General features: G+C 38.3%; 1 protein-coding gene across 1 annotated transcript in view; it reads left to right on the top strand.

Annotated features, from left to right (window-relative positions):
* TMEM232 (transmembrane protein 232) overlaps positions 1-16394 on the top strand; it is a 403406-nt gene extending 387012 nt beyond the window's left edge. Inside the window, exon 17 of the mRNA XM_053699731.1 lies at positions 16218-16394. Coding sequence (XP_053555706.1) covers positions 16218-16394 — 177 coding nt within the window. The remainder of the gene's footprint in view (positions 1-16217) is intronic.
* Positions 16395-17635: the final 1241 nt, after the last annotated feature.

The following is a 17635-nucleotide window of genomic DNA, read 5'->3' as shown; positions in this document are numbered from 1 at the left end:
CCAAACCTGTAGTTATTTAGAAAATATCAATGGTAATATTTAAGATGGTACAAATTCTTATAGTACACAATCTATAGAGTATATGTATGACTTGTCAGAGTCATATAAACCCCTATCATATGGTGTAAAGAGTATTATCCATGTTTATGACTTGGGAAAATGAAAGGATATTATATGTATATGTAGGGAGAAAGCTCCAGAAAGGGGTATTAGGCACAGGTGCTACATGGCGTGTGAAAAGTGTGCAGTTGGCTATACAGTACAGGTATCATCGCTTCTACATGCACACAAAATTATGTGATTGCATATTGGGATGTCGGCCGCAGGCAGCCCAAAACGTGTAAAGGGTAAACGGTTGGCTGGAATAGGCAGGTATTGCCACTTCTACAGACCATTCTACTATCTATCATCACTTTATGTGACTATTTACCCTTATTTGGTCTGTAGAAGTGGCAATACCTGCCTATTCCAGCCAACCGTTTACCCTTTACACGTTTTGGGCCGCCTGCGGCCGACATCCCAATATGCAATCACATAATTTTGTGTGCATGTAGAAGCGATGATACCTGTACTGTATAGCCAACTGCACACTTTTCACACGCCATGTAGCACCTGTGCCTAATACCCCTTTCTGGAGCTTTCTCCCTACATATACATATAATATCCTTTCATTTTCCCAAGTCATAAACATGGATAATACTCTTTACACCATATGATAGGGGTTTATATGACTCTGACAAGTCATACATATACTCTATAGATTGTGTACTATAAGAATTTGTACCATCTTAAATATTACCATTGATATTTTCTAAATAACTACAGGTTTGGTGTTATTTGAAACTTATTTGGGCCCTAATGGCTCGGAGTTCTTAGTTACTGACTACTGTTAGTCATAAGACAATTGGTTTCCTTTACACCATACATTAGTGTATATGCCTTTAACTTATTAGTTTATTATCATTATACTACATCAGTGCTTAGTACCCTTACATACATATATAATGTATGATCTGTCTGGAAGAATAAATTGTTTTAAGATACCACAAAATACCAGAATTATAGAGCTCAATATGTCCTAGATGAAGCCATATGTTTATCATCAGTTCTGCTTTAATCAAAAACTATGCTCACGTGGTTATCTTGAGGTATCTTAATCTATGAATAGGTTAAATTCAATAGGATTATTTCAGACACTTGTATAATTCTGGTTGATCTTTAGGGGGCTCTTCTGGTCAATTGAGATCAATGTATTGCATTATAGATACATGTATGTGTATATATTACCCTTGTCCTTGAATTATATGTGACATGAGAAACATTTTTGAATCTTGATATAAAAGGGTTAGACATGTTTATGCAGCATTGTAATCAATAATATGGTAAAAAAATACTAAAACCATTTCAAATCTATGTTTAGATATAGGGATTTATGATTTACTTGGGTATTATTCCAACCTCCTCTCTTTCTGTATATATAATCTGTCACCTTAAGAACATACTGGTGTACAACAGTTTTCAATAAAATACTCCTTGATTCAGTATGTACAGTCATCTAGCTCCTACTACCCCTTTCAGCACTCATGGAGTTAATATGCTTTAGCAAACAACGCCCTCTCTCCAACCAATCAGAGAATAGTAAAGTATTTTTAAACCGATACAATTTTAAGATGTACAGGTTTACGATTACGGCGAGATAGCCGAAACTAGTCAGACCTTTCATCCCTGTTCTATGTTTCCTGCTGCTGCTGGAATTTTATCCATGTACTTTAAACAATAAAGATGAACTTTTTTACCGGATGAGGTTGCGCTCTTCTTTTTCTTACAGTTTGTAAACACCTTAGACATGAAAGTCAAATCTTTCCAAGAAATACAGTTGCAATTTGATCGGCCCCACAAACACCACTTTGCATACCTACAGGCGAGACATTATGTTAGTGACCTGCTTCAGCACAAGGAGATCACAGACCAGAACTTAGACATAAATAGGCTCTTACATAGGGTCACACAGGGGGAAACATCTATAACTCCGATATATAGGATCTGCATGAAGCACACGAATGAAGCAACAACCAAACACATAAGTGATAGTTGGTCAGACAACCTAAATACGGAAATCACGACAGATCTGATTAAGAAAAGTATACAACAGTCGAGAGGAGCGACATTATCAGCGGTTAACAGAGAACCACACATCAGACTTTTACAAACTTTGTACATACCACCTGTAATCTTTAAAAAATGGAGGCCAGGTGCGGAGGGTCTCTGTCAGAAATGTAAGGCACTGGACGCAAACTTACCACACATGCTATGGGATTGTCCTAAAATCCGTCAGTTCTGGGGGATGGTAATAAATTGGATAAAAACCACATTTCATATTGAGGTAGGGGTTTCCCCTACACTGATACTGCTTCTTGACACCTCCACTCTTGCACCCAACACCGCAAGCAAATTGATAATCAATATCATTCTCCAGGCTAGGAAACTGATCTTTCAGGGATGGTTGGGCCCTGCTCCTCCCACGATTCCACAACTCAAGGCTAGTATGCAACAACAAGTAATATATGTGGTAGCTGACACTTTGAGGGACGTGCAAAAAAGAACTAGGCCTTTCATGAGGAAATGGGAGTCATACATATGCACCATGAAAACCACCATGCAAACACTTAAATTTCTACTTTCAGCGGTCTGTCCTGGTGTTGCGGTTGGGGGAGAGAGAGAGGAAAGGATTTATGAAACCTGCTCTGCCTGGCAGTCGTGGCTGCAGGATTATCTATTTAATGTTAAAACCGTTCATTGTTTATCACCCTTTGATATAGGACGAGTAAAATGTGTAATTACCATTTTAGATAATGCTCCTCAATGATGTCATCTGCCTGGCAAATGATTATTAACAAACTTCGTTGACTTCTATAATTGTGTGGCAGAGGGTTAGGTGAGTGGGGGGTGAGAAGGTCTACTGGGAGGGTAAGGGAATTTAAAAAAAAAAGAAGGTACTGTTATGACAACTCAGGGATGAACTGATGCTGTTCCCTGACGGCGTCAGGAAATGAATTCTTATGGCAACTTATGGACAATTAGATATGTAAAGAGACAATGTGTAACCGATATAGACTCAATGTACTGTTTCCTTTGTGAACTGTTACCATACCCAATATTGATGTGTTTTTCTACAGTGTCCTTTAATTGAAAAATAAAGTTTTAAAAAAAAAAACGTTAAATAAAGTTAGGAGACTTAATCGAAATGATCTACTGTATTCTAAAAAAACTGATGTTACAACTGACAACTACATAAGATTGATTACTACATTTAATTGTCAATGGCAAAATATAAGAGATATTTTATCTCACAATTGGCAATTAATAACAATAAATGTCTTTTAAACAAAGAAGCAAGATGGACATACGTGCTTAAAACAATGTCCCCCCTTGGCCTAAATGAGAGAATTGAGTATGGGTCCTTTTTGGGTTAAATATTTTCAACAATTTGATAAGCTGGATAACGCTTAACATAATGGTCTTAAATCATTCCTAATTTGTAAACTGAATGATATATACATTTATAAATGAAATATGAGTATCTCATTTTATTTGTATATTGGCTTTTAATCATTCCTGATTTATAAACTGAACGATATATAGATTCAAAAATAAATTTTTCTATTACGTTGGGTTTATAAATAAACAAAAAATCTAAATAACTAACTACTTGAGTATAATCTTAAAGGTTTATGAGATTTATTTTGGCAGGAAAATGCTTGCGCATTATATTATATATAGTTTCATATATTCATCCTATGCTGTCTATTGATATATGAGAGCCTAGTTACGTTGTGTCTCATATGTTGTTTAGAGATGTTTTATAGAGACTCAGCATGTATTGGTCTTTTGGTACTGCAATGGATTTGTTACGCCTATTAGTTTTCATAATTTGTTGCTTTTTTCTGTATGATAGTTTTGTAGCTTAGATAATAAATGTAAGCTATGTAACATAAATAAAAGGAGGTGTAACAAAGAATGCTTGCGTGATTGGAAAGCGAGCACACACCTCAGCCACTCCTTCAATGAAAAGCAACAAATAAAAGATGAAGCGTTACATTGTGATCGACAGTCCTGACGAGGCCCCTACCGCAAAGCATTGCTGGGCGAAACGCGTGTCGACAGAGTCATTCAAACTAATGCAGAAATTGTGGGCACCTGTATCTACTAACGGTGTTGCACAGTATCAAGTCCGGAAGTGATCTGGCGGAGGCGAGGAAAGTCTACCAAAGTGTCTCAAGTTCGACCTGTGTCTCATGGAGCAAGGGGACGAGACGGAATGATTTGGGTGAGACTGGATGTCGGAGGCGTGGTCCCGGTCCGTTATCTGTTATGCCTCAGAAAGTGCCTTAAATGCCCGGACTTTGCTGCTTGAAGTTAAAACAACTAGGATAAGGTTGTATGTTTTGTTGCACTTCAATTACCACTTTGGATAAGCAAGCCTTTAACCAACAAATTCTTGTATTTGTAAAAGCTGATTTTGGAGGACGCTCTTACCTCGGTCTTGTCAGCTTTATAAAGGTCACGGTACAATCAAGCAATAGTGATCATCACGGTTTTATTTCTCTCAGAGGATATGTTTATAAAAGGAAAGAAGTCTGTTTATCTGGGACTTTGCTCTGGGGACTCTTTTTGCCTTTGGTTAACAGTCCTTTGCTAAGTGTTGAATTACCCATCTATATGTTTAATAACACTGGTAATTTATCTATGATTTTTATTTGCTGTCAGTACCGGTTATATTTGATCTATGCTATCCACTTCAGTGGTATATGTTTGGTGGTGCATTAGTATGAACTACCCTATTCGTAAAATATGTTGTTTTAGCAATAAATTAATTGCATATTATTTGGACCAATGTGTGCTTGTGTTTCATTGTTTGATACAATATACCAGCCTTTAATCTACATATTAGATCAACAAATAGTTAATTTTGAGTGCTGAAATCCCCTACTTTATTCACAGTATCTCATATAGCTCTACTGTATTTATATATCTTTTCCTCTTTGAAAAATATTTTAATCTATATTATAATAAGGGTTCTGCACCAGGTCTAGGATCAGCCCTTGCGATCTAGGCTTATTTATATATATCAGAAAATATACCTTTGTTTTCAAAGGTTTCTGTAAGTTTTTCTCCCAATTGTAAGTTCTTATTTTAATATATATATACATCTATCTATATATATATATATATATATATATATATATATATATATATATATATATATATATATATATATATATATATATATATATATATATATATATACTGTATATATATGTATATATATATACTGTATATGTATATGTATATATATATATATATATATATATATATATATGTGTACAAAGAGATCAGCACTCACCAGCAAAGCAACCACTCTGTGCACGGCCTGTAAATAGGTTTTATCGTCGGTATATAGATGATGTATTCCTTGTTTGGAAGGGGGATTTGGAGTCTCTACATGTGTGGTTTAATTATTTGAATTCCATTAATTCTACTGTACAGTTCAAGATGGATATAGATAATGATAAAATCCATTTCCTTGATCTTGAGATATACAAGAGTGAGACAGCAGATGGGTTGAGGTTATTTACTACTCTCTATAACAAACCTACTGATAAAAATTCCATACTACACTTTAATAGTTTTCACCCTAGATTTCAGAAAACAGGGGTTAGTTCCTCTCAGCTCCTGCATGTTGTACGCAACAACACAGAGGAGGCTCACAAGAAACAACAGCTGGATACAATGGCACAGAAGTTCATCAATAGAGGGTACCCGGAACCACTTATCATGACACAATGTGAGAAAGCACACATAATGGCCCAGCAATCCATTAGCAATCAACCACAGAAGCCTGCTGAACAACGTTTGAATTATATCACTACTTACACCCCAGCATCACATAAAGTACAGGAGGTTATCAAACAACATTTACCGATTGTATCAACGGATACCAGCTTACCATTTGGCGAGATTTCACCACCTCGGCTGGTTTATAAGAGGGCGCAGAACCTTAGAAACTTGTTGGTGCACACTGATCCAGTACAAAGTTACCAGAAGAGCACCTGGCTACCACAAAAGAAAAAAGACTGTTATAGGTGCGGTAATTGTACGACCTGCAACGGCATGTTGTCTGGCAATACATAACATCATAATCATACCAACAAAAGATTTACCATTCGGCATCAATTGACCTGTACTTCTGATCATGTCATTTATGTAATTATCTGTCCATGTTCCCTTTATTAAGTGGGGAAAACGATAACCACATTCAGAGAGAGGTTGGCCAACCACAAATCTGCTATAAGGCTGGCCCTTGATAAGGGCAATTCGGATCAACCTGTGGCTCATTATTTCCTACAAGCGGGATATGCCATCTCCACGATGAGGACTATATTAATCGATCACGTCCCTAAATCTATGCGGGGTGGTGATCGATCATAGGCTTTACTGAGAATGGAATATATATATATATATATATATATATTGGACTCAAAACTTCCATTTGTAGAAAATGCAATACCTGCAAAAGCGCATTAAAAAGAGGTATGCCTGTATCCGTATCATATTTTAGCAATTGAGCTTTAATAATAAAAAAAATATTTATAGAAGAATTTTCAGCTGCTGTGTTTAGCTTTGTTTCAGTAGGGCAGCCTGGAGCTGACGTTAGCTATGGTGCATGTGAGAGAGAATCATTTTTTCATATTGAAAATATTTTTTTGTCTGAAAAAAATATTAACAAAAAAGCTGTTTAAACATAAATGCAATCTGATACTGCAGTACTGTTTGGTACTAATTTGCACTGGCTGATAAGGGCAACTGTCTCAGCTTTACTGTTGTAAAGGTACACACTTGGTGACTAAAAAAGTCCTCCTTCAATCCATTTACATGGTTAAAAGACATACTTCTGTTCAAGTAATTGTGCAATAAAAATACTCTAGTACATTAGAGCATTTTATTATTGCTTCTTATGTCCCTTTAATTAAATTCCACAAAAAGCAAACTCCTATACATTATGGCAGTATCAGCTTGTCTGGAAACATGCAAGTATGTATGCTCTTTTAAAGGGACATTCTAATAAAAAAAATATATGTCTCTCCTACCATTTTTGTTTTTCAGTAGTAGTAGTTTTTTATTAAAGTGATTTGTTGTAAGGGTGCAGACATTTTTTTAAGTCTATAGGAAATTGATTGACTTAAATGATGCCACAGTATGCAAGGCAGTTTTATTCACATTTTGACAGTTCTATCTCAAGTAGCATAAAACAATATTTACCCCAGCATTGTGCGGTAACTTTCTTTACTAGCCATATAAAATAGTACCGTACAATGTTCAGAATTCTGAAACAAAGTCATTTCTTAATATAGGGCAAGGCTGTAACTGACTCAGCAGAGGGCCTTGGTGCAAATTTATTTTTGACCCCGCCCCCAAATGTAACTTATTTGTAAGTGATTGTAATGATATACATGCTGCACTCTGCAATGATTTTGAGGATGGATAGATAGATAGATAGATACAGTAGATGACTGCACTAGTAAAAGGCTCCCCTGTATTTGGATTGAACACATTCTGCACACACCTTTGTATAGACTGACAGCTATGGCCCCCCCCCCCCCCAGCACTTGGGCCCTGGTGCCACTGAGAGTGGGTGTGGGCGAACTTTGTGCCTTTGAACCCAGCTGGGTGTGAAGGTTTCCTGTTCCTGTGAGCATTCTGCAGGAGTTTTACTTACATCGTCGCAGCTTCATTTTCCTTCTGATCCGACCCCAACAAACACAGATGATTAAATTATCAAATTAATAATATTTAGTTTGTGTTAATAACAAACAATGTGATTGATAGTTAAAGCTAGCGTGTAAGGATGCTGGTGTTTTTCAAATTGTACTTCCATACTATTGAAATATGACTGTTATGAATAAGACCACCAAACAGATGGTATACAGCTTTAAGAAGTTGTAAGTTGAAGTAGTATGGACGCTATAAAGGAACTGTTTTGCTCGCTCACAATGAATCTGACAAAGCCCTGGCCAAACCCCTTAGTGGGAGGGGCGAAACGTGTCATTTGGCACACACACATGGTTTGGTTTGGTTTGGTTTGGTGATGCCTTACACGCTGGAAATTGCATTCGCTTGAGCACATCGTTTCCAAGCAGCATTTGCCAACAGATGGACTGTATGATTGATACTCTGCATCGGAATTGCAACTTTGTATACACGCAGTGGGTTTTGGCTTACCGGCACTTGAGGTGTCCGGATACTCAAAAGTCAAGCTGCAAATTTGTTACAAACAGTGAGATACTTACTTTGGGTTACGGATCATGTAAAAGGTATTTATGCAAGAGGGGCAAGATCGTTGAGAGAAAATCCCTTGCAATAAACATCAAGCCTTAAAATACAGATCTAAGTATTTCCCTGGCATAAAGTAATCTGAATGGACATTTGCATATTTTAATTCTACACCCTTCAGGCTGTATGGGGTGTGCTTCGGCACTAAGTGCTCCTAAAACTGCTTGTGAACTTTTGTCGTAATTAGCTGGGAAGTGCTTTAAAATAATTATTTCAGCTAAACGGATTAACCTGTTTTATATAGATCGAATATTGATTAAATATGTATGATGTGATTTATGCTATGAAATATGACTGATATGAATCAGACTACCAAACAGATGGTATACAGCTTTAAGAAGTTGTAAGATAAAGTAATATGGACGCTATAAAGAAGCTGTTTTGCTTACTCACAATGAATCTGACAAAGTCCTGGCCAAGCCCCTTAGTGGATGGGCGAAATGCGTCATTTGGCACACACACATAGAGTTTGTTTGGTGATACAATAAACGCAGGAAATTGCATTTGCTTGATCACATTGTTTACAAGCAGCATTTGCGGACAGATGGGCTGTATGATTGAAGTGTCTACATCTCACTTTGATACTGTATTGTATGTATGTATTGGGTACTTGTAAAGTGCGACTACTCACCCCTAAGGGTCACAAGGCGCTGCTGATTTTATCGACCTCGGAAGGATGAAAGGCTGAGTGGACCTCGCCAGGGATCGAACCTGCAACCCTCGGGTTGCTACGGAGCTCAGCCACAGTGCATGCATGTTGAGCTATCTGTCCTACTCTGAATCAGAATTGCAACTTTCTATACACTCAGTGAATTTCGACTTACCGGCACTTGAGGTGTCTGGATACTCCAAAGTCAAGCTGCAACATTGTTACGAACGGTGAGATACTACTTATGGATCATATAAAAGTTATTTTTGCAAGTGGGGCAAGATCGCTTGCAATAAACATCAAGCCTTAAAATACAGATCTAAGTATTTCCCTGGCATAAAGTAATCTGAATGGACATTTGCATATTTTAATTCTACGCCCTTCAGGCTGTATGGGGCGTGCTTTGCCACTAAGTGCTCCTAAAACTGCTTGTGAACTTTTGTCCTAATCAGCTGGGAAACGTGCTATTTGCACTAAGTGCTTCAAAATAATTCTTTCAGCTAAACTGATTAACCTGTTTTATATAGATCGAATATTGATGAAATATGTGTGATGTGATTTATATTATGAATTTTCTTGCTATTAAGTGATGGTTCTTAATTTTTGTTCTCACAATAAATACAGTTGCATTTAAATTAAGCATTGGTGCGGCCTTATCATTCTTTGACATTTGAATATATATCATTTGTCCTTTCTTGTATTTGTGCATACTAATTCATGGAATAAACTTCCAATTAAGGTGGTAAACACAAAGGGCCAGATTGCAAGTGGAGCCCTAAATATCGCTTGCATGCAATAATACCAGCGCACAATAATCACAGACAGCATCAGAACCTTGCGCAGTGAAGGAGGTATGTAGTGCAGCGATGGGCAGCATTTTTTAATATATATATGTATATGAATATATACCGATATATTTATGTGTATATACTCAAAAATATATATGTATTTAACCATACACATATATATTTACATTGCAGTCCATGTGAACACACAGTTCCCATAGACCACAATGTAAAGGCTATTTTCAGTGCCGTTTTTTTTCTGACACCCACTCCCAAAAACTTTAAAGCCCCAAAACTGCCTAGTGCTAGATTTAAAAAAAAAACAAAAAACTGCAATTCCCTCTATTTTAAGGGCATTTGGGCCACTTTAGAAAATTAACCAGAAATCTAATGTCTGGTTAATTTTCGTAGTGCTAATTGCTACTCGCAGTAGCAATAACCAGCCACTTGTAATGGCTGGTTAATTATCGCGCTCCTGCAGACCGGCAAATTTGCCTGTTTGCAGGAGCGTGATAATTTAGCTCTTCACTTATATTCGAGCCCAAAGACTGTAAAGGATTTAAAAAATGCTCCCGCAGATCAGGTCCGCCAGACCTCGCTGAATACAGCGAGCAATACGCTCGCCGTATTCAGCATTGCACCAGCAGCTCACAAGAGACTCGCGGCCAGCAGGGGGGTGTCAATCAACCCGATCGTACGTGATCGGGTTGTATTGTGGCGATGTCTGTCCGCCTGCTCAGAGCACAGGTTATAGAGCAGCAATCTTTGTGACCGCTGCTTCATAACTGCTGAAACACGGGGCATCAAGCTCCATACGGACCTTGATACATATGCCCCAATGCCTCAGATTTCCTGTGATTGTGACATTTTCTGTTATATGAGACAGGTTATATGCTGGGCACATTTGAGTTATTATGCAAATTGTGAACATGATAAAATTGATAAATTACGTTGTTTGGGACCTTAAATGTAACACAACAATAATCAGCTGTTTTGATTTTTGAAATTTGAGTTACACTGTGCAGCTGTTCTCATATTTTCAGCTTGTTGATGGCTTGATAAATGGAACCTATAGTAATGATAATGTATTTACTTTGAAGCTGCCTCCTGCTGTTCACATTTATAAAAATATTTGATCTGTTCTTTGTAGCACAAGAAAATCAATAACAGCAACTGATCTTTTTCTAAATATAAACATTATCATTCTCCATTCATTTAGAAGATTATCACAGGCCTTTGGTGTTGTAGATGACTTTCTTGTATTTCAAAAATGTATTGCTTCTCTAGCAAGTGCATCCAGCAATTGTAATTGCTGCCTTTTGAAAATGGTTGTAATGTAACATGTTAAATAAAACGTACTTGAATTATATCTACACTTTTTGTTGTGTGAGCTTCAAGGGACATAGAATGCAAAAAATAAAATGCTTTCATTTGTTAGAGGATTTTCATTAGTGCACTGTTGATTGCATGTTAAAACACTGCAAAGGGAGCTAGCTGATCACATCTAGGGCTAGATTACAAGTGGTGCGCTGTTGTGCGCAAGCGATATCAGGTTTATTGTTGCTCTTTGTGTGTGTCAGAAATAGCGCAATTTTACGGGTTGAAAGTAAATGCTGGAGCATAATTGAATTTGAATTGACGCGTGTCGGGATATTGCGACCTCAGAGCTCTGGTTAATTACATTTAAAAGTACAGTTACACTCATGATAACACTGTCTGATAAAAAATATTAATAAAATATTGCATTACAAAGTTATAAGGGCTCAAAGATATGAGGTCTAGGTTGTCAGAAAAAAAGGTCTGCAAAGGACTTTATTATAGAGATAGAGTACATATATATATATATATATATATATATATATATATATATATATATATATACTGTATATACTAGTCCTAAAGCCCGTTCACACGGGCCATTTTTTGCAGTATAGCGATCCCACCCCTTGCGCTCTCTCCCTCCCCCTCTCTTTTGCTCTTTCTCTCTCCCCCTCTCTTTTGCGCTCTCTCCCTCTCTCTTTTGAGCTTTCTCTCCCTCCCTCTCTTTTGCGCTCTCTCTCTCCCCCCTCTCATTTGCGCTCTCTCTCTCCCCCCTCTCTTTTGCGCTCTCTCCCCTCTCTTTTGCGCTCTCTCCCCCTCTCTTTTGCGCTCTCTCTCCCCTCTCTTTTGCTCTCTCTCACCCTCTCTTTTGCGCTCTCTCTCCCCCCTCTCTTTTGCACTCTCTCTCTCCCCATCTCTTTTTCACTCTCTCTCCCCCCCTTTCTCTCCCCCTCTCTCTCCCCCCTCTCTTTCTCCTCTCTCTCTCTCCCCATCTCTCTCTCTTCCCCCCTCTCTCACCCCTCTCTCTCTCACCCCCCCTCTCTCTCACCCCCCTCTCTCTCTCACCCCCCTCCTCTCTCACCCCCCTCCTCTCTCACCCCCTCTCTCTACCCCTCTCTCTCCCCCCTCTCTCTCTCCCCCTCTCTCCCCCCCTCTCTCTCCCCCTCTCTCTCTCCCCCCTCTCTATATCCCCCCTCTCTCTCTCACCCTCTCTCTCTCACCCTCTCTCTCACCCCTCTCTCTCACCATCTCTCTCACCCTCTCTCCCCCTCTCTCTCCCCCCCCCTCTATCTCTCTCCCCCCTCTCTCTCTCCCCCCTCTCTCCCCCTCTCTCTCCACCCTCTCTCTCTCTCCCCCCGCTCTCTCTCTCTCCCCTCTCTCTCTCTCTCCCCCTCTCTTCTTTTGCTCTCTCTCCCCCTCTATTTGCTCTCTCTCCCCCCTCTCTTGCACTTTTCCCTTTCTTATCATATGTTTAGCTCTTTCCCATCTCTTTTGTTCTCTCCCACTCTTTCTACCTCTCTCTATCTCTCTCCCCTCTATCTTGCATGCGTGACCGCGCCCGGCTCTTCCCCCTTCACACATGGCCCACCCCCTTCACACCCGGCCACGCCCCCCGCTCATGCCTGGCCACGTCCACTTCTGCCCGCACCGCAGATCAGGTAGGGACTCTAAGGCCAGGTGTGTTTGTCCTCGTGCTTTCTCTACTGCGCATGACAGCTTCAGACAAACACACTTGGCCTTTTATATTATAGGATTGTAGTAAATAATGGGGATGCACTCGCCAGGATTTCCAAAGTTACCTTTAATGTAACATTTCGGGGTGTTACCCCCTTCGTCAGACAATACAAAATATAATAATGTTATTTTGTATTGTCTGACAAAGGGGGTAACACCCCGAAATGTTACATTAAAGGTAACTTTTGAAATCCTGGCGGGTGCATCCCCATTCTTTATTACTATCAATACTATGGAAGCACACTTGGTGGATGAAATGTTAACCATGAGTGCTGGCCTGCCTTCTGTCTATATACTGTATACATACATGTTTAAATATGTATGTATATATATATATATATATATATATATATATATATATATATATATTTGTAGAAAAAGGCCCAATGGCACTACTAGGGAAATGAGAGGGAACTCAATGTGATAATAAGTTATTGGTAAGAGGAGGTATTATATTATGCCCTTCTACCCTATCGTATAGTATATCACAATAGGTGCTGTGTACTGGTTAATATTTAAAGAAAGCAGTACAGGACTGCAAGGAATGTACACCTTGAAGCACTCAGAGTCCCTTATTATGAACTAGACTGATGAGCAGACATATATTAAAGGAGAAAATATAAGTTAAAAAATAACTTTTATTGGGGCAAATTAAAATAATGGACAACACAATTTGAAAACACAGGATTATCTTCTGACCTAAAAGAGGGTTGAATAGCAGGGGTAAGGTTGTCTCTATAGGACAGAGGCCCCTATTAAATAGATGGTACTTTGGCAACAATTGAAATTCAAGGACCTAAAATAAAGCTGTTAATCCATAGTCTTCAAAAATGATATGCTGGAAGTACTTTGTGTTCCCTATAAATATAGCGGTCCCTAAGGGGAGGTTGGGAGTTAATGGGCTATCATTCGTTTTTTTAAACTTAGCAGGATTCCTAACCTAAAAAATTGTATTGCAAATTGCCATCACACTTCAATCGTAAGGTGTATACAAAGCAATGATACTATGGCTGGTCTGTTGGTGTTAGGAGTAGTATTTATATAGTGGGTTAACGCAGGTTAACGTTAGAATCTCTCTGCAAAGCAGTTATTTTATCTTATATATTAAACTGATACTAATTCCGATTTGGGATTGTAATAGAAAAGGCACCGGCAACCTTTCTTCTTCAGCACAAACATAGAACTGTAATACTAGTAAAAGATATTTGAGATATATTATTTATAGTACCCTAATATAGGGGAATAATCTAGCGGTATTATTTGGTCTCATTTATATGCCTCTGTCATGAATGCTTGATATATTTAATTACAGATAAAATGTGCACCTATATAGAAGACACACTAACAGACGATAATAGTCCATATTGGTAAAATTGAAAAAAGAGAGAACACAGAGGCGCCAAACATGGCCTAGTACAGCCAGAAACCAAAATCTGCAATCCACACAAATGACAATTGGATACTCACAAAGAGGACGCACCCTTTGGTGCTATTGGGACAGACTGGAGCCTCTCAGTGGTCCAGCTCACTGGTGAACATCAGGAGTCAATCGGAGCCCTTGGTGATAGTTGTTATCAGATTCCTAAGTGGACACAAAATGTGCATACCATAGCCCAGTAACGTTTAAACAGAACAATGGTAAAATGAGCAATCTTACTTACAAGATCAAGAGCACCTGCAGGTGCATTCACAGCATACTGGAACCAAACAGTCGCCCAGTAGACTGATACTTCCAGGTGAGAACAGGGTAACTCTTAAGTGCCAGCACGTAAATTAACAGCATACGCTCTCCGTATTCAGTATTCAGTATTGCACCAGCTGCTCACAAGAGCTGCTGGTGCAACGCCGCCCCCTGCAGACTCGCGGCCAATGGGCCCCCAGCAGAGAGGTGTCAAACAACCCGACAGGTTATGGAGCAGCGGTCTTTGTGACCGCTGCTTCATAACTGATGATTCTGGCGAGCCTGCAGGCTCGCCAGGAACACAGGGCATCAAGCTCCATTCGGAGATTGATAGATAGGCCCCTATATATGTATACGTTGTTTCGATTTTGATAAACAGCAACTCTGTTACTTTTTGTCTAGTTAATTCTACTGGCTCACGTAAAAATATAGTCCTTTTTATCCAGTTCTCATGTGTATAACTGAGTAAACCAAATACACTTGCAGAATATCAAGGTTAATTTCAGTCCAGTTTACAAGGTTTATATTATTCACTCTCTATGTACATGGAACATCACAATGTGCCATAATCATTCATGAATATATACAGACTGAACTTGATTTAATTATACTACTAGGACCGCTATATTTATAGGGAACACAAAGTACTTCCAGCATATCATTTTTGAATACTATGGGGCCTATCTATCAAGCTCCGAATGGAGCTTAATGCCCTGTGTTTCTGGCGAACCTGCAGGCTCACCAGAAACAGCAGTTATGAAGCAGCGGTCATAAAGACCGCTGCTCCATAACCTGTCCGCCTGCTCTGAGCAGGCGGACAGACATCGCCGGAAATCAACCCGATCGAGTACGATCGGGATGATTGACACCCCCTGCTGGCGGCCCATTGGCCGCGAGTCTGCAGGGGGCTGCGTTGCACCAGCAGCTCTTGTGAGCTGCTGGTGCAATGCTGAATACGGCGAGCGTATTGCTCGCCTTATTCAGCGAGGTCTGGCGGACCTGATCCGCACTGTCGGATCAGGTCCGCCAGACTTTCTTAAATAGGGGCCTATGAATTAACAGCTTTTTCTTTGGTCCTTGAATTTCAATTGTTGCCAAAGTACCATCTATTTAATAGGGGCCTCTGCCCTGAGTATTGTAGTTTAGATATCCTATAGAGACAACCTTACCTCTGCTATTCAACCCTCTATTAGGTCAGAAGATAATCCTGTGTTTTTATATATATATACTGTATAGGTATATATATATATATTTATATATATATATATGTGTGTGTGTGTGCATTCGAGCCCTTTGCAGTCAAGTAGCTGAAAATATGTGAAATCATATTTATGCAATATTCATATTTAATAAAGTGTTTAACTATGTATTTACTGTAAATATTTCACATTCCAATGTTGTGCACCTAAATGCTATTACAGTTCACCATTCCTGATTTGGTTAAAAAAAAAAAAAAGTAATAAAACAAACATTAGCATGACCCAGAAATACCATCTATAAAATTGATTTAAATTGATAATTCATTATTGGTATCCCTATACAGAAATGTAAAAATGCAGTTACGCTGTTGTCTGTGGTAATGTATTAAAACAACTTTACTTTGTTTATAGAATGCAGCTAATTATCTCACCTTATAAATATCCTTTATACTTCACAGTGGGAGAAGGAACTACACATTAGAATGAAAGAAGATGAAGAAACCTTGAAAGCAGAACTACATGAAAAGCAAAAGAAAGAAGAAGAACATTTTAAAGAAATAATGAAGAAAAGGGAGCAAAAACTTAAGAAAACCAGCAAACCTTATGAGATTCCTATAGCCAAAAATATCTGCTAAAAGTATATTATTAAAGGGACATGATACCCAAATGTTGAATAGCTTGAAAGTGAACCAGCATATCAGTAAAACACTAAATAGAACATATCACATGTAAAACGGAAGATATTTTACCTCATAATTTTCTCAGTAGCCACATCCGACTGTAAAGAATCTCCAACCCCTTTGCTATTGTACATTTCAGAGAAAAACTTCACAAAGTACTGGATAATTTTTAGCATTTTCGGTACCACTCAGTTTAAACAGAAATAGAGCCTTTGTTCTTTGATTTACCTATGAAAATGATATATATTTTTCAAGTAGAAAACTGAAAGTATTGCTCTAGGCCCATTTTGGTATATTTGATGGTACTATTTGGCCAACAGATAGGATTATATAGACAAAATTTAAACTTTTTCGAAAACTGAGTTTCTCTTTATTAAATTATTTACACACAACTAATGCAGTCATAAGACAAATGGTTGTAAAAGCTTTTTTGGGGTCCACTTTGTTTAGAAATAGCAGACATGCATGGCTTTGCCATTGTTTTTTTGTCATTTAGAAGGCTGCTAATTGCTGCTGCGCACTACACTCCTGAAATTCATGGGGACAAAGGTGTTATACAGTTAGCTTGTAAAGTTAATTTTTGCTGTAATGTGGGGATTATCCACCCCTTGATCCCTCCAAAACAGCTCTCTTACCTCCCTCCCCACTGGTCAGAGTAAGTCTTTTTTAAATAGATATAAAGATATTCCTCTCTTACCTCCTTCCCCACTGGTCAGAGTAAGTATTTTTAAATAGATATATATTTATATATATATATATATATATATATATATATATATATATATATAAACAACTCAGTTCCAGCACGACCCTCCTACTGGCATCTGCCTGGGTGCAACGATATCCATAAATAGCAGCCAAAAAAGAAGCACTCAAAGGTCTTTTGAAAACAAGTACAACATACTTTTATATGAAATGTTTTCGGGGATCTAGTCCTCAAAAACAGATTGGCAACAGCACCATTTCTTCAAATTGAAGTGTTTCTTTATTTAAGTGACATAAGAGAAATAAACGGTGTAATAATATTGAGGTACACTAGATGGCAGTAACAGTTAAAAAGTATGATGTGTGTATTAATGAGTTAACAATTGAGCACACAGGTGCTATAAAGGGCTCCATTTATCATTGTAATTCGCCTACATTTGCGCCTATAAATACGCTGTCGTAATCGTTCTATTTATCATCGTAAAATATGT

This window comes from Bombina bombina, chromosome 2 (assembly GCF_027579735.1).
Source record: "Bombina bombina isolate aBomBom1 chromosome 2, aBomBom1.pri, whole genome shotgun sequence".
Lineage (NCBI taxonomy): Eukaryota > Metazoa > Chordata > Amphibia > Anura > Bombinatoridae > Bombina > Bombina bombina.
The sequence above is the reverse complement of the archived record's forward strand: the minus strand, read 5'-3'. Positions and strand labels throughout refer to the sequence as shown.